This window comes from Phalacrocorax aristotelis, chromosome 1 (genome assembly GCF_949628215.1).
Source record: "Phalacrocorax aristotelis chromosome 1, bGulAri2.1, whole genome shotgun sequence".
NCBI classification, from domain to species: Eukaryota; Metazoa; Chordata; class Aves; order Suliformes; family Phalacrocoracidae; genus Phalacrocorax; species Phalacrocorax aristotelis.
This window is the reverse complement of record NC_134276.1, coordinates 128,791,844-128,815,906: the sequence shown is the minus strand read 5'-3', so window position 1 is coordinate 128,815,906 and position 24,063 is coordinate 128,791,844. Positions and strand designations below refer to the sequence as shown.

Below are 24,063 nucleotides of genomic sequence, written 5' to 3'. Positions count from 1 at the left end.
TTGTACTAATTCTCTTGCCCAGCTATTTCCATTTCTCTCTTCTAACTATTCATTCACCTTTTGTTTTTCTTCCATCCAGCCTCCAGTTTCACACACTTCCTCCACACTGATTCACAGTCCCAATATCCCAGCACACGCTACATCCAAGCTGAGCTTCTTCCCTGACTCTAGATCACAGACCCTTTTCTTGCAACCATCCCTTTAAGGGGTCATAGAACTACTCTCTGCCTTTTGCCACCTAGTGATTCATTGTCTCTCATCTATTGAGACACTGTCCTGTTGCTGCGCAGATCTGGCAGCTGATTATTCAGTGTACAGGTGTCCCTGCTCTTCACTGAGGAAACCAGACCTGTCTGTCTCTCGAGAACCCGAGGAGAACAACAGTGTTTCTGCTGAGCAGTCTTAAAGTAGGCGAAACCTTCAAAGTGTATTGCCACTAGATCTAACATGATTCTTCATGTGTAACCTGTGGATTTGTATTTCACAGGCTTCTGTCATGGTAAATTTATCTGTATTTTTCTTGGCTGTATCAATGGCATATTTCTGGCATGAAGCCCATTATCCTGCCAAATTTCATATTCTTGCTCCCCATTAGAGACCACTAGAGCTTTCCCGGAAGAACCTGCAGGGTGCCAACTTTCCCTCTGTTTCCTTACTGTGTCTCTCAAACAGTAGCTAAACTCTTACAGATTAAATCAAAGAGGGGTTAAAAACCCAATACAAAACCCCCCAACAGTATTCACTATAGATATCCACTCCTACAAATCAGTCTGGGAAGTTCTAAGGAGCTAAAGAAATGATGCATCAGACACTATATATACAGGCCTACATATTACACATATTTTTAATATTGACTTTGTTTTTAGCACACGTTTTTACAAGACACTGTGGTGAGACATCTTCTGTCCCAGAAGCAGAGGATCCCAAACACTTTGTAATCCTCCTGGCCCATTGTCCTTTGCCCTGCTGACAGCAGGAGCGTGTCTACCCACAGTGATAGGGAGGTGAGATACTGAGAGGGAGAGGGAAAATATAGCATTTAGGAGAAAGGGGAGTGCTGGGTGGAAAGCGTACTTTCAGAGATTTCAGTCACATTGCTCCAGCTTCATCTTTGCTTTGAATCCCTGACTTTTCTTCTTGAGTCTCCAGAGCGACTCTGTTTCTGCCTCACCCATTCTTCCTGCCACTCCCTGTAAAACAGCCTGCGAGGGGCTGCGAGGACAGCGTAACACCTTGGGCTCTCCACATGGGCCAGCATCTTCACCCCTGCTCCTGGCAGTCATGCTGCATGCTTTCTCCAGAGGTTTGCTGCTTTCACATGCTCCTTTTACACATCCTCAGGCAGGGAGCTGGCAGAATGGGACAGGGAAGATGGTGGTGGCAGGAGGGGAGGGGGAAGTGGGGAAGAAGGGAAGAAACAATAGGGGCCTGAGGAGAGAGGATTGTTGCCTCCAATCTGTTATGAATTCTCCTGGGAGACAGCCAGTAGGCTGGAAAGTGAATGATAGCCAAACCAGATGAAGAATTGTTCTGTGTCCCTGATGTATTTTTATCCTCGACAGGGATTTAGTTTCTTTAACTATCAAACTAACTATTTCTCATATATATATTACATCAGCTGTGAAAGATAAAGCACACACAGCATCAGTCATATCTCTTGTCAGAATCTCTTTACTTCTTCCCTTCTCCTTATTTTTGGGGGCTTTTTTCCACCTTCCACTCTTTAAATTCTACTCAAAACAAGGGTATTGTTATAGGAAGTTGACCAAAATGTAATTGAAGGACCATCTGACCACTCCACAATTCAAGAAAAAAACCTGAAAGGACATGCTGTGGTATTGTTTTGAAGCTGGTTACTGATAAGAATGGAGCACTAGTATATGCTTTTTTATTTCCCCTCTGCTTGTATCAGTTGAGAGAACTCCTTCCATATGCAACATGTTCGTCTGGGCTCCTTAGAAATCCAGCACAGGGAAGGTGGAGTACCAGCTTTTCAGGGTAACAATAACTGCTAATTCTCCAAGGAACCTTCTTTACCTTTGAGCAGAGGGTTGGTTTTCTTTTCTTCTTTTTTTTTCTTCCTTCAATTTTCACATTCACCAACATATATAACATCTGCATCCACAAGCAGGATAGAATTTTAGACTCAGTCATTTAGGTGGCAAAAGACCCTTAAGATCATCAAGTCCAGGAAGACACAATGCAGTTGTGTGTCTGACTGGACCTACCAGTTGGATTGAATGGAGAAGGGGATTTGTGAATGAACATACAGAGACACTTTTAAAACATCTTGTCAGTTCCATGTATTCCCAGATCTTTATTCCCTCTGCCTGTACCAGCTTGACCCAACCTCCAGAGTGTTGCAGGGTCCTGATGTGATCTTGTCTTATCTCTGGCTTTCCCATGAGGTACCCCAGTGACGGAAATGGTCAGAGCCCTCTTTATGAATGCTACTGCCTTTCTGACACACAGAATAACAAGGGGGAAAAAAAGCCACAAGACTCGTGAATAACCTTGTCTAAATGCGTTTGTATTCACTACTTAGTACGTGCCCGTGAGAATGCATGCAACCCAGGGTGCGCCCACAGTCTTGTTCCCTGTAACCTCTTGAACCAACTGCACTGTAATTGCAGATTATTTGAGATTCAATATGGCACTTCTAATGTGGTGAAAAGGAACAATACAGCCCCATTCAATTTTTGGATCTCAATTTCAGAGATGCTGAGTATCCAGTGTACCATCTAAAATCAGCAAGAGTGATGATGCTCTGAGAACCAGGCAGACCCTTGTATTTTTTCTTTTCTGATTTCACCTTAAATTAACCAGACATTTTTTTCTGTGCTTCTTAACTCAGCCTTTTATTATGTTTGATAGAGTGAAATAATGTTTTTTTCCTCCCCTTGTATCTTGCACAATGGAGAACATAATGCCTTTGCTTTGAAGTCTTTGCTGTTATCCTGCCTACAAAGTCAGGCCTCTCTTTTGGTTTCCAGTTTAATTAAATGCATCTATACTGAACAAGGAAGCTGTCATGGAAAGCCTGAAATGGCCTCTTCCTCTTATGATAGTGCGCAGCCTCTGACCATTCTAGAATAAGTTCACCTGGTACTACTGCATGCTGGATCTTGCTGCATGCCTAGCCTGTTTTAAGAGCAGGGAACAGTGGGATAGGACTGTGACTGTTTTCTGGGTTAAGGTCCTTTGCTGTCACCCTGAAGTGACTGCCAGATTGGTACAGAAACTCTTTGGCTCCCTGTCTATATTAGAAGAACTAGCTGACCTTAATCAATCTTAGCTGAAGGTGTTTTCTTCAGTCAAGTCTTGCAAGTAATAGTTGAGCATACTTGGGTCACTCTGGACTAAGTGTTCTTTGAAATGATCACAGAGCTGTAGAAACTGAAGTCTTCTAAACAACAGGATGTCATAATGGTTTTCCTCATCCACTTAGTTTAGAGTAGCAATTTGTGTCTCCAGTATTTCTCAATGGAGTTTTTTCTGTGGCTGTTTACTGGACAGTGTCCAGATGACATAAAAAGTTTAATAACCTGGAAGTACACTGTATCTTCAACAGGTTTGTGGTAGAAGCTATTTGTTGTTTAATTCTGAAAGAAATATTTGTCTCATTAGAAAATGTGGGGTTTGTCCTGCTCAATCTTGCATGATGCACGTGGAGCAGCACTAGAAATTACCCAAGCTCCACTTGGCAGCCGTTTGCTGGAGGATATCTACTTGAATGATGCTTGTCAATAGAGCTGCCTTGGAATTAATTTTAGCCCACAGTTTATCTATCAGCATTGCATATTCTTAATAACTTGCATTGATTGCTGAATCTTAGTTTTCACCTCCTTGTAGTTAGAAATGGGTCCAATTAGCCACATCCAGAGTTGGAACTTCAGTGCCCAATATTAGGATACCAAAGATGGCTTCCAGCCATTGATTTCATCCCAACCGCTTGAAGATGAGAGTCACATAACCCCTCTTAAAGAGCTTGTTGCAACCTTTTGGGAATTACAACCTGGATCCAACACATGAGACAGCCCTCATCAATGTTCAGTCTATATGAGCAGTGAAAGAAAGGTTTAACATCACTAAAGCAATTACCTTGGCCCTGAGAAATGTGGCTAATTTAAAAGCGACTCTTTGCAGCTTTCCATTGCTAGTTGTGCATTTGTTAGGATGCCAAGCCTGGCATAGACTGAATACTCTTACTCCTCTTATTTAGTGTAAACTGTCCTCTGTGTGCTATGGCAGGCAGGAAAACCAGTCATGAGTATTATGCCAGCCAATAAGTCTGTGGTGATATGCCGATAGAGTGCTGACAAGGACCTTGTTCCCACAATTTTATCTGTTTCCATGAGAAATCTTGCTTTGGAAGTAGGAAGAGAGTGGTCGGCCCATACTGTTTTATCCATTATGGTCTCATGTGTAAAGGTCTTGCTTTGTTATGCCACTGTTGGTGCTTCCCAGGCAGCAAGGCCATACTGAGCTTCCTCTTGCACAAAGCCTCTTTCATTCATAAACAACACGCAATTAATTGCAACCAGTCATTGTAAAAAGGATAATGGCATCGGTCTTACATGCGTTGACATCACAGGTCATTCCTACTAGTAACTTTCATTTAAAATGCACTAGAATATCTGCCAGTGCTAATATATAGAAGATTCTGCTATGTACAATTTGTAAATATTAGATTTGGCAAATACGTTGCAGCATTTTCAAGTGCTTGGCTTCTTCAGCTTAGGACGTATCCTCAAATGTTCCCAGTCAGCATCAAGCAGCTCCTATTTAGGGTTATAATTTGAATAGAGATCATCATCTTTGAAAGAATTACCTGCTTTTTTTGAAGCTTAGCTGGATGGAAAGTTCTTCTGAAAACCTGGCTCACAGTGCCTTTGACTTTGCCTCAGTCCAGTTGGATATGATGCCCAAGGGGAGGAGTTCTTCCCTATTCCACACAGTTACCATATGCCCTTTGAACATTACTCGTAGTTTGACAATGCCCTAGAGTTTCTCTTTCACCTGTATGCCACTATTGCAAACCTATGTCTGCTAAATTTGCATTTGCTTTGGAAGGCCTGATTAAAGGCTTTAGGTGGCAATGGAGACCTTGCATCTTGTTATAATGTCTGAGGAACTTCTGGGCTTGTCACCATTCTATGTTAGCATGTGTCTTTATCCCATTTGTACAGCTCTGTGGTGCATTTTCACCAGAACTCATGTCCTCTGATACAGTATAAAATCTATACAATGAAAAGAGTTCCTGTCACAGGAGATTGACCCAAGATGATGATCTCTTCAGTTCCTTTCCTGTCCCATTTGCCATGATTCTTGTACAAATCCAGCTCCAGGAAACTTGCCAAACACTCACTATATAGCTAGTGTTCTTATATACACCATGACCTCTCTCTGGTGCTGACCCCAACTGGCATGGAATAGCCGATTTCCACAGTATTAAGCTTTCTTAACTGCCAAAACAGGGAGCCACATCCAAACTTCCACTGGGAATGGTCCCTGGACTCTGTGAGTTCCCACCCTGTGCTCAAGAACTGTTTAGGAGAATGCTTCTTGGGCCGGGTCCAAACCATGCCAGGAATTGCTCTAACAATTGAAAAATGCAGGTTATGACGTTCAAGTACCTGGGAATGTTTCCTGACACTGTTATTTATTCAAGTAGATTAAGCCATGATGTTCACATATCTTTTGATGTTGCCCTTGTGTTTATAGGAGCCCTTCAAGTAGAATGAGGTCTCTCTTATAATGATTTACCTTATTACTCATTAAGTATGGTCACTACTTAATGTATTACACTCAGATTCTCCTTGACATCTTTAGCTGCTATTTTCATTGGCACAGCAATACCAACTGCTTTCTGAAAGGTCAGGGCTTTTTCAGACAACAGTATCATTTGGATGCTTTCCTTATGTAACTGATATACTAGCCAGTCCTTTTAATGAATACTTAAATTTACTCAAAGATCATAAACCTTGGTGAGCATCTTCAGTTTGGGTACATAATGACCAGCGTATTCAGTGGGACTTTGATCACAGTTATTAAATCAAAATCTCACCATGCTAATGAACAGCTTAGGACTGAGAAAGGCTCCCATAGTATCATCACAGTCTTAGGCAATGCAGTCATGTGCCTTTCACTTGTAATATAATCTGCAATATAACAGAGTTTGTTCTAGTGCAATAACTTTCCCCTCTCCTCTTCATTTTCATTACCTCCTGTCACGTGGGCCACTGTTGCCATAATGTTAGTTACTGAGAAGACTGTTAATGACAAACAAAAGATGAGGGGAAAACAAAACAAAAATCACTATTTCCAAGACTCACTGTTTTGTCTAATGGCTTTGTAATAAGCATTTTCTCCATGCCTGACACAAGAGGTTAAGGAGGAGAAAAATAGCCTTAATCACAGTAGGGGCTGTAGCTGGAAAATGAATTCCATTTATTCATAAGCTGTCCCATAATTCCCCTGTAGAAGAGTACTACTACGTTCTCCAACCTGCACTGTGTGGGTCCAAGTGAGCCCAAGAAAAGTTATCAAGAAAAGCTTATTTCAGGAAGCTTAGACTCACTCTACTAGGGTCCACACCTCCATTGTAAAATGTGTAGGAAACTTTTAGGTACCACAAAACTGAAAAGGTTGAAAACCATTTTCTCATAATCAATAATAATTACGAAGTAGACAAGGCCCACAGGCCCAACAGATATTGTCTCAGATCTCATCTTCATGGGTTTGGAAGTAGAATTTAGATTTAGGCCCATCATGTTTTTCAACATTGGCCAATTAGTCTAATGAAGAATTTTATTGTTTGTTTTACTGTTGAATTAAAGGATGGGTATCTAGATCCTTTTTTTTAATGGGGTAAAAAAGCTTGAAGGCTTTTTCTGATGGGATTTTTATAACCACCATGGAGATGAATGGTCAAGTGCCATGGAGCATTATGCTGATCATACGCTGTTTCCAAGGAAACTCAGGATGGAGTTTCTAGAAGCACTTTGTAGAGAACAGCAAAGCTACAGCCTGTCTCTGTCAGAAGGAAAGTCCCAGCTTAGGTTGATGACTCAGCTGAAGAGCTGCAGGCATCACCTAAAAGCAGGGACATAGGGGTATATAGCTAAGTGTGGGGAACATCATATATTTGGTGTTTTGGGCCAAGCTGTTAAGAGCAAACAGATATTTGTAGCCCACACTAGAAAAGGTTAAGGTACTGCCCCTCAATATTCTGGAGCAGGAATTTGCTGAGTGATGCAGGTCACTTCAGAAGAGTGGAGATCCATAGGAGACTGCTGCCATCAGTGCAGAAGCAGCCAGAGACACTCCTCCTGCGAGGTGGGCGTAGAGCCTCTGTGGAGGGTGGTACTCAACAGCACTGTTTGTGGATTCTGGCCAAGAGAATGAAAAGCTGATTTAGCTGTATATTTGCCTGTGTGGGCTACTGAAGGACAGCATTTAGCATTGTTTAAGGGAAGGCTGGGAAAAGGTTAGGCAGGATGTTTGTTGCTAATGATTTTTTTTTTATTATTTGAATAACACAAACACACACACAAACAAAAGTACTGTTCTAAGCAAAAATGTAGCATTTTCTCAATTCCTTCCCCTTCCCCCACAAAATTAATGGCTTTACCAGTAGCTTCAACCAGAAATCTTTCAATCTGTTGTACAACATATTGGAATAGTTAACGCAGTATAGCTTCCCTTCGCATAGATGCAGCAAAATCAGTAGAAAGGGACTTTATACTGTGCAGGAACAAGGAATAAACTGTAGTAGTATAAGATACTTTTAAACAGGCATTATCATCTCAATAGAAAGATAGAGATGAACCATGCATAATTTTCTATAAATAAAACTGATTTAGAGGACAGTTGCCTGAAGGTCAGAAATACTAGTAGGATCTTTTTTTTTTTTAACTTGGCAAACTTCAGTCTGGAGGCCATCTTGTAAAATGTGCTAATACTAGTCCCTAAGCTTTAGGTGACCCAGCATCACTGGTGGTAGCTGTTGGACAATAGCAATAAAAAGCATATCTTCTTGGAAAATAATGCAGAAACCATTTCAGTAATTATCCAGAGCTGATGGAAAAAGCAGGAGTTGAGCACAAAATTCTGAAACTTTGAAAGTCAAAATTGCTTCAAAGCATAGAGAAAGGACCTGTTTCTCCTTCTCTACCCTACCAAAAATATTTCATAGAATCAGAATCACAGGTTGGAAGGGACCTCAAGCACCATCCGGTCCAACCTTTCCTGGCTAAAGCACAGCCTAGAAAAGATGGCCCAGCACCCTGTCCAGCCGAATCTTAAAAGTGTCATTGTTGGGGAATCCACCACTTCCCTGGGGCATATTTGTCATTTTGCCATCAAGACTTCTGACAAAAAAGATTAGCGATGTAGAATCTCCTAGTTAGCAAAAAAAAAAAAAAAAAAAGCCTTTTAATACCTCGTTTTTACTTTCTGTTTAAAATTTCTCAGTGATCATTTTGATAAAAGTGGTAGATGAAAAACATTAGAGGGAGGATCAAAAATTGAGAGATATTTCAAGGACCTTTTGTGTTTAAAACAAAACTAAAAAAAAAATCTTTCTGTTGGTTGGTTTGTTTAAAAAACAAAACAAAACAAAACAAAAACCCAAAACTTTCAAGGTCTACCTACTTTAAGATCACAACTGATACAGTAAAACTCATCCTTAAAATCCTGGCTTAGTGCCATTTACAGAGCACAGGTGTCATGCTGCTATGAGAAAAGTATGTGTTTCTTGAGAAAGCTGCTACGTTCTCATTGTATGGCATCTGGGTAGATTTAAGGTCCAGCTGTTCCTGAAATATTTTAGTACTGCAGTACAAAAGCCTGTCTAGATCCCATTAATAAGCTCTCTGTCTGGAAGCTTGAGTAACATGCTTTTTCACTGGTGGAAAGATGCTTCCTGGTCTTGGCTGCTCTTATGACACCTAAAAACTAGCTGAGGATCCAAGAGTATCCCTGAGCTGCAAATACAGGACAGAAGTGACAGAATATACTTTATGCATTTGTGTTTCAACCCAGGAGCACAACACCCATCTAGTTGGAGCCTCAGCCAGCCAAGTCTGGGCATTTGCAGTCTCTGTTTACTCCACCAGTTTACTGAAGCACTGAACTCTCCGGAAATGACTTACAGTTTATCTCAAATTTATCTCCCTGTTCCTTGTCGTGTATGTTTGTGTTTTGTTTCTTCAGACCTGTTTTAATGAGTATGTTTTCTAACTTTGCATCCTTGGAACAGGCCCAGCAATCATGTTAAATAGTCTCTCCCTCCCTGTAAAAGGGATTAGTGCCAAAACCACTCCTTGAACCTTAAAACAAACAAACAAAAAAACCCCAAACAACCACAACAAACAAACAAACCATAAACACCATGGTGAGAGCTTTTAGTCAGGGCTCGTACTCCAGTTGGTTGCCAGCTCCTTGCATTCTGCTTCATCTTTTCTCTAAATTTTATAGCCCCTAATTGTCTGTAAAGCATTGCATACCCCTATGGTGCTATATAAATGAAATAACAATGATGCTTTTGAATTAATTGGGTGTGTTTGCATACAGTAGTCTTACAATATCCTTTCCTCTTTATAAGACCCTTTCATATGAGGCTGCGGGTCCAATTGCCACAGATAATTCCATGTTAGGTGGAAGGCGTATATGAGGAATACTATTTTTTCCCCTTATGAGTACTTTGTTTTAAAAATATGTCATTAAAAGCACACAATTAATTTATCTTCTTCTCTCTCATTCCTCTCTCTTTTTTTACTCCTCAGTTTCACAGGTCTCCTTACAAAATCCCAAATCTTACGGAAGTTTACAAATTCCCATATATATGCTTTTTTTTTTCTGGGGGAGAAAGAAACCTCTCTCCCCAAGATAGGACATGGGTATTTTTTGCTCTCCTTCAGGAACGGCAGCACAGCATCCCTATCTGTCAACTTCTGGATGAGGCAGGTATTTGTCCATTCACTATTATTGTTTGCCACAGTCAAGGCAAAAGTCAACCAAGCATACCAAACAAGTTGCAAGCTCCTGGACTGCAGTGGGTACCACCCCCTGAATTCTTCCTCTTCTAAAGAATGTCCTATTCATGGAGTGAAGGATCTCTTATGCCCATAGAAGTAACTGCAAGCTGTGGCATCATTAGTCAGGTGTCCATCAGAAGAAACTTGATGCAGAGTCCCAAGGCAGTTAGGATTGTTTATTCCAAGAATGGGTTCAAACCCTTCACTTAACCAGCCCAGTGAAGACACAGAGGCCATTTAGGTATGTAGAGTATGTAGAGCAGTTTTAGGTGAAGGACACTAGGACAATTCAGCCAACAGCCTTCTCTGGTTTTCCTTCCTTTGCGGAGAATGAATCAGTGCTAGGTGCAAGCTCAACAGCTGGAAGCTGTGTCAGTTGCAGGTGGAGGCACCCATTCAGCAAACATCTAAAGAAATCACTTTGCATCTTTCTGGGCAGATCCTTAGCTATGTTTTCCCATACGAAGAAGGCAATAGCTCTCGTGCCCTAGCACTTGGAGTCCTGACCTGATAAAGTGTTTTCATTTGTCCTAGTAAGAAGATGTACTTTTTAAGACTCTTGGGAGTCATGACTCCTACAGCAGCCAGCTATGGATGGGTTTGCAAGAGAACTCATTGGGTTTCTGTGTGTGTTTTTCTTTGTCCGCCACTCTTCCCAGCAACGTATTATTCTATGTTCCAAGCCAATGCCAATAATGCACAAATGGCAGCATCCAGAAGTCAAGAGTGACAAAACAGATGTGCAGATGTATTTCTCAGACAGTTGTTGGGTCTCTGACACAGGGACTTTCTCCTCATTTTAAGGGTTGGACTCATGAGGACAGCAGGCATCAGTAGTGCCTTTGCTGGCTTGCTACCAGGGCTCAGACGACATGGGTTCCTCTGCTGACTCTGGTAATAACCATGGGCAAGCTGCTCTGTTTCCCAGAACCTAGATCTTGGGTTTGGCTATGTGTTTAGTTCAGTCTTAGTAAATAAGAGGTTAACCCAGCCATGGGTCCTTGCTGGCACTAGGGCATGATAAAAACTAAAGAAAATGGGAGCCATCCCTCTAAACCAGGCCTCTCACAGTTCCCTTATGACACCTAATGATGACTGTGATAAATAGCTTACAAGTGACTTCGACTATCTACAATTAATCAACACATCCCATGGTGGAAGATCACTGCTTGCTGCGGTGCAAGGTCATAGGCTTGCTCCTGACACAATTTCCGAATGAGCCTAATCCTGTTCTTGCCACTTGGTTTTAGAGTTCAGATGAGAAAGGAGTCACTCATAAGCTGGGAGCTCTTGGTTACCCAAAGCAAGTGAGACTGACTTTTACTGGGGACCTAGCACCCTAGCAATGCAAGGTGGTTGGAGCCACCAGCATGGCAATGCTGGGAGTGTAGGCATCAACCAGCCTCCGCAGGGCTGTGGAACAAGAGGACCTACTCATTCAGCTGGGACAGGCAGAGCAGCATGGGGAAATCCCAGACCAATGCTCTGCAGATGTCCCCAGAGAGATGCCGGGGAGGTTTCATCTCATGAACCCTAGAAAGAAACCAGAGGAAAGGAAATGTGGGAGTCTTCCCTAAGCTCAGAATCTGTTTGAAGCACAACCTTAGAGACCCAAGGTAAAATCCAACATAAGAGAGCACTGAAGTTGGTTACTCAAATCCCTTCCCTTTTCTTTTGAAGTTATGGTCTGTTTTCTATTTTTTTCCACTTCCATTGTACAATTTTCCATCACCAAGTTCCCCATTCATCTGCCACTTGTCTGGGCAGCTGTCATCTAAATCTACACCTTCCCTGCCCCTGTCTTCCCCAGCCTGACAGCTGAAGCTGCAGATGGCCTCTTTTCTCTGCCTTCCTCTACAAGACTATTTTCAGATAACACCCCCACAAAATGTAGAGGAGAAAGCCACAAAATAAGAGGCTGATGTACTGCTGCCTTTGCTGAGATACCTGTGAGCACAGAAACAAACCAAGCTGCTCAGTGTAGAGTGCAGAAGAAATGCTGACCATATCTTCTGAAAACCTTTTTTCTAGCATCAGAGAATCAGCCTCCCTTGACTTGTACCTGGTAGCATAGAAAAGATGCGGTAAGACACATATTAGTGCCTATTCTAAGACATAGCATCCCTTATACACTGATGATGGGCTGCAAAGTCTGTGTGTGACCTGGGCTCTAGAGGGCCAGGGAAACCTTATAAGGTTTGTTTGTTCTTAGCACCTCTGTTAGAATTTCTATTGTACTGATTATAGTCCTAGTTTGCATCTTCTCTGTGAAAAATAACACAGGTTTTCATTTGCAGATGTGTACGCTAACTTTCTAACTCTATTCAGGAGCTGTCTATGAAGGGTCAGACTTCCCAATTCAGACAGGCCTTGTTTGTCAAAAGAAGAGCATCTGGGAAGGAAGGAGCAAAAAGAGTTTCTAAATCAGTTCCTCATGTAACTCAGAGCAGTCTTTTCTCTTTTTTAATTCAAGCTAAGCTCAGTTGATACTGAAGCAAGGTCCAGCACAATGCAATTTCCAGATCTACTTTTCTGACAACAGCCTGATAAAGAAGGTGCTAATTATTAGGAGTGGAAAACTAGCATTCTGGGAGCAGGAGAGATGCACAAGTTAAACTAAAGCTGTGCCTGCACTGCTATGAAACTGGTCTTGAGACCAAAGACCATGCACCACATTTGCATCCTGCCCCTGTGGCTGCCATTTAGAGAGCCAGCTGGATGCCTGCATAAACATGCTTGTTGACCTAGTGACTCACCAAGTGTGTTCAGGCAAACAGAGTGCTGGGGACTCTGAAATATCTGCCTGGTCAACACCTGAGCTTGCATTTATAAGCTTACAGTCTGCACCATAGAGAAGTTTGACCTTGGGGTAACTTCAGTCTATCTACACAGAGCCTAAGAGTATTGAATAAATTTAGTAGCTAACTACGAACATCTCTGCTATGACGTCCTTATGATTGTGACCACTGACAACTTCATGGCAACCATAGAGACCTTCTACCTTTAGTAGTGAATCTTTCCTGCTTAAGCTGAAGGATGATCCTTTTACCTTTTTGTATTCTGTCAAAGAAGGACAAGCAACTTGCTCCCCATACAGCCCCAAAATATGCCATGTTTTGCTTCATTCGTTTCTGAGGTGAAGCTGTCATGAAGGTGGAATCATGCACTGCCAGATATGGATATGCATTTGCCCCAAGATCCACTGGGGATGCGATGCAGCAGTCTCAGTTTTACAAGATACTTGCAAGGCATAACATCTCCAGGGTGCATGTTGAAATGAGATTCTGCACTGAGAAGAAGTTGCACAGATTAAATGTGTATATAATTATATACTTTCCATTTCCTTACTCACCACGAACATCTTAGTGGTTTTTCAGGATACACTCATCAGTGTGCTCTATTTTCCCTATTTTAACCAATGAGACAATAAAGCTTGATCCAAGCTCCCTTAATGTCTAAACTGACTCATGAAGTTTGTGACAGAGACAGGACTTGGAATTTGCTTTCCAGAATTTCTAGGACCTCATGGGATTTCCACATCAGATATAATCCTGTTTTGAATATTTGGGCCCAGCAGTACTGCAGCAAAATCAAGTTTTCCAAGTCAGTGGAAGTGGCATTAACCACTGGATTGCCTTCCCTCTCTAAGATGCTAGCCTCTGTGGTTACCTACAACAGAAACATCTGCTAGTCTAATTAGTTCACAGTGTTTATTGGCTTTGCTGTTGGTGGGAAAAACTGTAGCATGGATGCTGTTATTTTGGCAACAAAGTGCTTCTACTGGTGGAAGACACTGCCTGGAGAACAAATGGAATCATTCTGGGAGAAGCACATCTTAAGGATCTATTTCAGGGCTCTTTGCAGATATAAAAAGTAGGTGACCTTAGGGAAATCTATCGCACTATCATGTGCCTCAGTTTCCCCATTTGTAAAATAGTAATGCAATGAGCTTTTCATCGACAGGTAGACAGAACTGTGCAAAACCTGGTTATTTCTGCTATTTCAGATGCTGTCACTTGTGTATTATTGGCATGGGTTTTATGCCATAGATTAATAAGTTGCTGGGAAGAAGGGAGGGCAAAGAGAATCACCACGGAACGAACACCTTGGTATGGTGGAAAGTGGTATTGTAGAGAAACCCCTGTGTCCACATTTTCTGGCTGAGGAAACGGGCCCCAGGAGACAGTATCTTGGACAAGCTGCAGAAGAGGTTAGTGTTTAATACAGTTGTCCTCCTTCTTCCCTATTCTCCTCTCCTACTACTGATACATGGTCTGTGATCCCTTATCATAAATAAGATTTGTGACCTCTTTGGGGAAATGGACTGTCTCTTCTCTTATACTTGTGCAGCTTGTACAAGGGTATAAATAATAATAGTCATTAATGCTAATAACGTGGTTTTTAACCTCCTGATCATCCTCTCTCTGATAAAATACCTACAGGAGAGAAATCCTACTTTGAAAAAGAAGCTACTGGCAGAAACTGTTAACATTGCAAAGGCTAGCAGTAGTCAGGTAGTGCCAAACTTAAAGCTGTCTCCTCGTGTTTTTCATTGAGAGCCTGCAATTGCATCACTGTCATATTTTTTTAAATAGTAGATGGGCTGTAGGCTCTTCTCTGGTCAGTATGCTGAGTGTCATAGCACCTGGTGACAATAGCTTGAAATAATTTCTCGCCATACTTATGTACAGCATCTAGCACAACAAGCCTTGGTCTCAACAAGGTCTCTGTACATGCCTGCAGCACAATGGATAAACAGAGGCAGGGGAAGGTACCCGTATACTCATAGAGAGCAAGTAAGGGAAACAGCCACCTCAGTGACTTTGCTGTTGAGGGTACCTGGATTAGAGGCCACTGAGTTTGGTGAGCCTCTTTCAACTGCTTTTATCGGGCTTGAGAGGAGGTCTTCAGTGACGCGTAGAAGTGTATGGAGTCCTGCCTACACAGAGATTGCTCTCTTCACAGTATTGAAACCCGAGTGTTTTCATGCCACACAAAGCAAGTAGTATTTCCCAGGACCTGTGATTTGGCCAAATAAAGACCAACTCAATGCAACCATGTTTGCTTGTTTTCTACTCCTCTGGGTAATGTTTTCCTCACTACTATAGGCTTGACTTCTCTTCCAAGATGCAGTGATGTTGCTGCTAGGATGGGCTAAAGACATAAATGAGGGAGAAGTGCTATCTGTTGTTAGACATCATATAGTTAAAAGTCTGGATACGCTTTTAGGCATGCAAGTCCATGAGCCTGGGAAGCCTGTTTTATTTTGTTCTTTCAGCTATATTCTTTAGTTTAATAAAAGATATTGCCTCTTCCTACAAATCTTGCCTCACATTTTTTGCCTTTCAACTCTCTATCTACAGTAATTTCTGCACTGGAAGTGTTAAATTGTTTCTTCTACTAATTGTTTCTTCTACTAAACTACTAAATTGTTTCTTCTACTAATCATAAAGCACTCCCCCAGTCCCAAGTATCTTAAACAGCCAAACCCTTGCTTGCTCAAGCTTTCATGAATTAAAACAAAATCATTAAAATCCATCCTTGGGTAAGAGACTATGTCTGAAAAACATCAGCCTGGGAGTTCGTAATCTCAGGATGTTGTGAACCACTGCAAGGAGACTCTTACAATGGAAATACCCAGCCTGAGATCCACCTGCTTTCCAGACTGCTAAGTATGGATGCCCCGACACAAAAAATATCTGTGGAGAGCTTGCCGCTCTTCTGTGTTTCTGTCCAGGAAATGTCAGTCTATCCACATATGTGCAGGTCAGCTCTCATTGCAGACAGTGAGACTGATGTAATTTGCCACCCGTATCTCATTTGAGTGGCAAGTACAGGCTTGGCAGTCATTTGTTTGGGACTTTCTCATGTCACACAGACTGGCTGGAGCTCAGTCAGCCAGGAACAGTGGGCAAATGGCCACATTTCCCTTTCCTGCTTTGCTGAAAGAACAAAAGACATGTACAGAGGAGCGTATGGTGGTCCTAACTCTAAAGTCAGCCCACAATATATCTAGCAAAGCCAACAAGCCCTAGCCTAAATGTAGAAGTACCACCTGGGGAGCATGACACTTTACTTATCAGGATTATGGGTCAGTAACCCAGGCTGCATTGTGCAGCAGCTCCTCCATAGCAGGCGAGGAGGGTGAATAGAGGAAAGTGCAGGGCCCTCAGCTGTGGCTAAAGACCTGAAAAGCAACAGCTGGGATAAAAGTCTGCTTCTGGGCAGAGTACGTACCAGGAGACCTGGGTGCTGTTTCAAGGAAATGTCTTTGGTATAGTGCTGCCTGGGGGAACAAGCCCTGAATCTCAGGAGGAGATGAGAAAGGCCTGTGCTGCCAAGCTCCAGTGGAGATTTAAAGACCAGGAGGCTCCAAAAACACTGTCTGAAAAAGTGCTCTGTAGCGTTGAGGGATTAGTTGTACCTCTGTAAAGGCCAGTTAATGCTAGATGTGGCAAGAGTTTTGTGGTGTAAACACCTCTCTCTCTGGATTGTGAATTCCCTGCTGTTCGTAAGAGCTGATCAGAATTCTTTTTCTTTTTCCCCCAGCTTAAAAGAGCTGATTCTTTTCCCACAGAAAACATTACAGCTCAAAAAATTATCTGCCAAATTTTTTTTTTGGGTGTTAGCCAATTTTCTTTTTCTTGTTGTCGTTCACACTTGAAGATTTCCAAGAAAATCTTGCAAATGTTCAAAGAGCAGAGGCCCTTTCTGCAGAACTTTGTGTGTGTGTTTTCCCCAGAGGCTGGGTTCCGCATGCCTGTGTTTCAGGCTTTCTCAGCATGGCCTGGGTGAGGCTCCCCTTGGAGAAGGAGTTGGCACCACGGATACAGCATGGTAGACATGCTGATAGCATCTGTTATGCCATTTATTTTATATTCTAATTATGCGACAATGTCAATGTGCATGTATGCTGCTGGCAAGTATTTTTTGTGAGATACCCTGTATGTGACCCAACTTGTAGCGGATGTGGGTCTGCTATGGCTAATGCTAGAGAAATTCTCCAAGTCATTTGTGCTGTACCAGTTCATGCAACACATTAATCTCCAAGGGTTCTCAGTTCAGTCCCTACTGCATCGTCACAAGGTTGTTGAAACTAAATGAGTATTCTTTCCATCTCTTTCCGCCTTCCACCACTCATCGAGTGTTGGTGCTATCTCATTAGCTGGCTATTTCTGTGGATTTTTATCTTACAGAATTGCTATATAGCCACATGTAATCTTCCTCAGTTGCTGGCCTGGCATTTAGTTGTTCAAAAAAGTTACTTTCAGCTTGGAGTCTTGTAGAAACTCTGGTGAAAAATCCTTCACCAGAAGAAGCCTTAAAAAGACACTCTGCCATCTTTGATGGGTTTCACAGCAAGATAGTAGAGAGGAAGAGAGGTGGGATGGGGCAGGGGGCAGAGAAGCTGAGAGAGAGAAAAGGGGTGAAATATAGATGAGGACTATGAACGGGAAGAAAGGAAAGGGCAGCTGGGAAGTGTGGTTCGAGCAGGGCTGGCTTCTCTTCAATATCAGGCTGAAGGCAAATGAGAAGCATGAACGTTGTTTTCTCAGTCTACATAAAGGAGCCTAATCAGGTGTAGGACTATTTATCATGGTCTTGATGCACTGTGCATCCCTTCTATGAGAACTCACATTTCTGGACACTGTGCAGTCCTTGACCTTGGATAGTGGTGGGCTTCACAGAACCATATGACAAATGAGTATTTCTTGCTGAGAGAACATCTCCTTCCACTCCCTTTCCCAAGATCACATGCAGCACATGCCACAACACTCTTAAATATCACACTAAAATGCACTATTCATCATTGATGCACTAGTCCCAAAGACATGCCATGAAACCCACAGATACAACACTCAATAAAGTAAGTGGTAACACACATATGTCAGTCAGACGTGCAGGACAGGATGCTAAAACATCTAGAAAAAAACACTTAGGGGTAATCTATGGCTCTTATGTCCTGCTCGCTTTACCAAGCTCCCTCAGCTTTAAATTTCAGGATCATTCATTTTCTTACATAAACTCTGCAAAATTTGGATGGCCAACTGTGTTTCAAATACTATTTCTATTAAAGTAAAAAAAAAAAACCACTAATCCTTTTGCTAATGCAACATGACATTTGCACAGTTAAATAAAAGTAATTTGAAAAAACCTGTAATGGAAAAGTTGAAAGTTCCTCCATCAACTTTAACATGCCTGCTTGAGAAGTATTTTATGTAGATTCAGTATAAAAACTTGGAAGAGAAAATATGTGTGTGCTGTACAATCAAGTTAATATTAACTTGAAGTGACTAAAGCTAAGATGAAATAGAAATGAAAGTGTGAGTTCTTAAACAGTTAATAGCACAAAGCACATTTATTTATTAAAAAATGGACAAGCGTCCATGCACAGTGCATCTAAATGCATCCACTCAGCCTTAATGAAATATTTTTACTATGCATTAAAAGTAGCCAGCTTTCAATCATTCGGAGCTCTGTCAGAATCCAACTTTTTTTTGGTGTGTTTTTAAATACAGGATTGTAGATGTGCTCTTCAATAGCTGATATTTCTATGGTTCATCTGGCTTTTGAATACTGGAGTAAGTGGAAGAACTGCAGTAATTTAAAAATAAAAGACTGAAGAACAAGGACTAGTGTGTGTTTTAATTTTTGTTTGGTTGTTTTTATTTTGTTGGGGTTTTTTAAATGTTTGGGAGGGTTAAGGAGAGTTGGGTGTAATTCTTGCCTCTGTTTTTGGTGTCACAATAGGTAGGTAGCTGATGGATTTGGCTACATGAAAAGTGGACTCTCCTTTGGCTGAATTTCAGCCCACAGAATCTGATACTCCTGCTCATATTTAGTAGCCTAATGTCCCAAGTAACCCCGTTGGTATGACTCAGCATGAGCAAGGGAGCCAAAATCCAGGCCTGAATGTTTTTGAAGGTTAGGAGTATGTCAAATAGGTTGTGAGAAATAGTTGTTTCTCCTTTCAGTCATGCTGGCTTCTCCAGGGAAGCATAAGATCCTGCTACCTGAGAAAGTGAGAGAGTGCTTCTTCCTTTGCATCTTCTCTCTGGAGTTGTAACTACCACTGCCCATTCTGCATGGGAACAATACTGGGTTCAGCATCATTTCACAGTTTTATTCCTATGTAATTTATGGAGCACAGATCCAATTCTATTATTATGTATTAGTAGTTATTATTATTTCAATATAACTTCTGTTACTTAAATTCTCAGAGACTCCAAAGAGGACTGGACCCAACAGGCCACAGGATATTCCTATCCAAAGTGTGAGATGGCCACGCAGCTGAGAGCTTCATAGGGTTGTGACAAGAAGTAGTCTGCAGGTAAGGTAGACTTTGAATGGTTGTATAATGATCTGATGAAAGTGGAAAGGTTGTGGGGTCATGTAGGATTGTGTGTAAGGTAGGTGAGAGATGAGGTTGTGCATGTGACTGTGGGTATCTGGGATGTTGGGATAGATGTTTGATAGCAGATGAGCTTTGGGGCCATGTATGGGACTGAGGAAAAGGCTTGTGAAAGAGTATGAATGGATATAATGCAGTATAATATATCAGATGTAGATGTTGGGCATTCAGGTAAAGGATGATGAAGATATAGGATAAATTAAAGGAGGGATGCCAAGCATACAGGCAGTGATAAGAGTCAGAAATTTATAGAGTTGGTATGGTATTACGATGCTGGCCTAGCTGGTCCCTGAACCTGTGCTAGACCTTGGTGGGGATTCCTGCAACAAAAAACAAAAACTGTCTTCCACTCCAAGCTTACAAACTGATTATCGCCACTTGATTTTGGCACGTTAACTTCCAAATACATCTTCAGCGGCAAGTCTATTTTTTGCTTCTGCTCTCTTTCAGACCATGCTCTGTTGGTATCAGAGGATGAAAACCATTTAAAAGGGAAACCATGAAAAGGAAGCATGCTCCTCCAGCTGACTGGAGTCAGTTGACTTTAACCCACTCTAATATTTTTAGTTTGATTTCCTTAGAAAATGAAGCCTAACTGATAGTGCCTGTGTATCTGTTTGTCCACATGTTCTTCCTCCCAATAATTTTTCAGTTCAACTGATTTCAACCACATTTAAAAGAGGGTGGAAGGCTGAAAAGTAACTTTGTTCCTGTATTTCTCTTAAAAAATGGTGATTAGGTAATGCCCAACCCCATCCATAGGGAAAAAGCACAAATAATGCAGAGGGTACCTGGCAGCAGCCAGCGAGGCCAGATAGTGAATGCATTTTGCGTTGCATTGCTTGCAGCGTGCATTTTGGTCCACCAGGAAACAAGCACGTTTTTCTGGGCTATTCACCGCACGCCATTTCTTTTTCCAACGGTGATGTCGCAGGGGATATGGTGAGGTCTGGCTTTCATTACAGCAGGGTGAGGGGGAATTTGGAGACAGCAGACAAGAACCCACGGGAAGGCAGCCTTCTTGCGTTCTGTTAGCAGAACAGCTTGCTCTGCAGCAGTCTAATATGAAATATTTCTGGAGCAGCATCATTAGTGACGAGAATCCTACACACCTTTCCTACATGTGCACGCTTACCTTAGCATCCCGCATCAGCAATGTATAAATTGGAGATTGGTATCCTTTAGCATCGGCTTCCTCACAGGGTGCCATGGTCACCGCTGTGAAAGGGGCAATGTGGCCCAAGGAGGGGCCACCATCTGGCTGAGAGGCCCACCTGGGCTGCCACACTGCATCCCAGGGACAAAAGTTGCACAGCTGCACTGCCTCCACATCCCCAGCTGTGAAAGGAGACCCTTTTGTGAAATGCCTAGAGTGACTGATTAAAAGCCCTCTGTGAATGTTAAGTAGCATTTCATTACTGCTGCTCCTCTCACCAGAGGCAATGATTTTAGGGGGCAATAGAGCTACAGGAGCTAATTACTCCTTGGGAAAAGAAGTTCATGCTACATATGGTAGGAGGAACCTGTATGTGAAAGGAGAGGGGTAGTGGGAGAAGCCTTCTGTGACCAAATGGTGGCTTTGCAAGCTGGATTTTCTACACAGAAGGACTCCTCCTGGTCCCTCTGAAATTGCACAGAAGTCACGGGAGATCCAGCAAAGATTAATGCAGCCTGATGCTTGCTATTTTTCCTGGAGGCCTTGGCAGCTCTGTAATTACAATCAGTGTGTCTGAATCTCCCTCTGGCCCCTGTGTACTGCCCAGCAGTGACACCAGCATCAGAGCGACCCTTGCTTCAGAATTTGTCAAGCAGAACTCTGCTGAGAAATCAAACCTGCCCCGCTGTGTTTCTTGTTGTGGCGATGAGGAATATCCCTTCACTGAATCGCCTCCCCATGTCAGCTGGAGCCAGAGCCGTAGGGGCTCCTGAGCCCAGCGTGGCTTATAGACCTGTGATCCAGGAGATACATTTGCAGAGGAATGAGAGAACCATATTTCTATAGCATAACATATATATATTTATATATATAAAAATAAAATAAATGAGCTGGCTTGCAACACTAGGTGGCAGAGGTGGGATCTTTTCTGCTCTGAGAGCTGTCCTATAAGGCATTGCTTGTTTAAGTACAGTCGCATTTAGTTGGAGCTGCAGGAGAGAGACAGAGAGATTCTCTGTGTTTACAGCCAGCGCAGGCTACTGCAAGCATCTAACCTGGCCCCCCCTTTCTCGAGCACTTGAAGGGGAGAGTGCGAGGTTATTTGGGAATCTGGCCACCGTGGGTCAGCTTTCACTGCGACTGGATTGTCAGAGCTGGGAAAGCAGAGCCAAGGGGGACTGAAGGCAGACACAAATCCCATTTTATTTGAAAGGAAAAAAAAATTGTGAGAGAGAGAAGCGAAGAGACGGAGAAAAAGGCAGAGGAAGCAGAGCGAGTGAGAGAGAAGCATGAGGACCTACTGGCTGCACAGTATCTGGGTGCTGGGATTCTTCCTGTCCCTCTTCTCCTTGCAAGGTATGTGATGAGTTCTTTCTTGCAACCTCCTCCAACCCCTCTGCTTGAATTGAGGCTGATGGACTGAGGATGGCCTGAAACATGGAGCTGGAAGCTGGAGCTTCCTCTCTCCCCTCCTTCCCCTCCAAACCTTCCCCCCCTTCCCCCCTCCCACCCCCCCCCCCAGGAAATAAGCCAAGGAGAGATCGCTGCTGGTGAATCCTATGGTTAGAGGGCACTGCATGTGACTGACTTTGCTGCCGTATTTCTGATTGTGCAGAGGGGGAGTTGGGGGGGCACAGTAAGATTTGCAAAGGAAAAGAGGGGTGGGTGAAGGTGGGTATCCCTTCCATCCACAGCAACTGTTTCTCAGCACAAGTACTGATGCTCCTGGATTCTTCACCTTCCAGAGGAGATCAGTGTTAAGTTTCTTTGGGGGTTTTTTTTTTCCTGTTTTATTTTTACTTTGGTTTTGCCTGGAGAGGGGGAGGTTAGAGGAACCTCTATGCCTCTGGTCTGTCTGTGAAAACACTATGTCCTTCCCCTCCACCAGGGAAAAAAAAAGGAGAGTGACAGAGGAAAGACAGGAGAAAGAAATTTGTTGGGTATGAGATTTTGTTCAGTGGAGAATTGCCAGCTGGGTTTCTTGCTTTAAGAGCCAAGTGTGAGTATGGAATTTAGTTTGAAGTGATGACAGGCACGCTAGCTGATTTTGAGATGCTTTCTGTAAACATGAGTTAAGGGTTAATGCATCCCATGCTGTATGTATAAATACATGTCACACATGTACATATAATCATAGCCCTCCAAATCACAGTTTGTACATGATCCACACTCACTTATACACACCAGTGGTCCTTCACACACACACACACACACTCTCTCACTCCTGAATATAGCAGGGAATATGAATAAACTCACTCTGGCACATACAGTTCTAGCTCCCTAGCACATGCAATTCCTGGAGTGCCAGTCTGCCTCTTTTGCGCTCATGTTCTCTCTTCCTCTCCCCCACCTCCTTCAAGCCTTTTCTTGTGCTCTCTCTCCATCCTGCACACTAGTGTTCGTGGTTGCTTGCATTTAAAAATCCCTTGCCTATTCTGCTGCACCAGCCTTGTAAGCCTGCATGCGTTCACACATATACACACACACATAGGTGAATATATAAAGAACATATATGTAGTCTATCTGGCCTACTCTGTGCTTCATGGTCTTGCCTTTGCAGCGAGCTGCACGCTTAGAGGGTATCTTGCTCTGGCTGTCTTCACCACACATACAGCACTCTTCTCTCACTCTCTTGTGCATATGGTAGTGCATGAGTGCCATACACAGAGATATGCCCAATCACAGCATCCTCACTTCCCCTTTGCTCTTACTTTTACACTCTTGCATGCACTGGCCTCTTCTATTTTGCGTCTACTAAGCAAATTCCCATAGAGGCATGCTCCCTGTCATACACATGCTTTCTGTTGCAACCTCACACTTACCTCTCACTACTGCATGCACTTGCTGCAAAATCCCTCGGGTTTTGCCACCTTCTAACATTTAGCGAGTGCTCCTTTTCATACAGTCTCACTTATTCTGTCTCTGTGTTGCATACACATGCTTTTCACTGTCACATATTTTCTCTCAAACTTGCATTCTCCAAACTGTGGATTGTGAATCCAGCACCAGCACCTTTGAGCTGACTTTCTTGCTGTGAACTGGCTATTTCTGGCAGGGGAGGAGGATCTTTTTCCAGCACATAGGATGTATGTGGTATGAGAGGAGAACCTGTACTTTTGTAACATAAGTAGCTAATGTCAGCAATGAAGTTGCGTAGCTTGATGTGAACTCTGCTCTGGAGGAGTAGGCACAGACCTGTCAAGGAAGGCAGACACTGGCAAATCACATTGCCTCTGAACACTGCCTCTCTGATGCGTATTCCCTAGCCTCTAGTCCATGGCGCTTGCTCCACGCAGTGTTTCCAAGGCACAAGCCTCTCCAAGTTGCAAGCAGAGCACCCCAATGCTAACACAACCAGGAGCTGGTTTAGTCCTTCCTTAGAGCTGTAGCTTATGCCAGGCTACAGGCATTTATAGGCTTTTACCTTCTGTTTTTAGTGAGTTACTATTGTCACA

At 42.7% G+C, this 24,063-nt stretch overlaps 1 protein-coding gene across 2 annotated transcripts in view; it reads left to right on the top strand.

The window, feature by feature from the left end:
* Positions 1–21,550: 21,550 nt before the first annotated feature.
* The window catches only part of LSAMP (limbic system associated membrane protein), a 1,029,781-nt gene continuing 1,027,268 nt past the window's right edge, over positions 21,551–24,063 (top strand). The window contains exon 1 of one of the 2 annotated variants that reach the window (XM_075106636.1): positions 21,551–21,964. In XM_075106636.1, coding sequence (XP_074962737.1) covers positions 21,898–21,964 — 67 coding nt within the window. In that variant the 5' untranslated portion in view covers positions 21,551–21,897. The remainder of the gene's footprint in view (positions 21,965–24,063) is intronic. The other variant, XM_075106601.1, reaches the window with a different exon arrangement.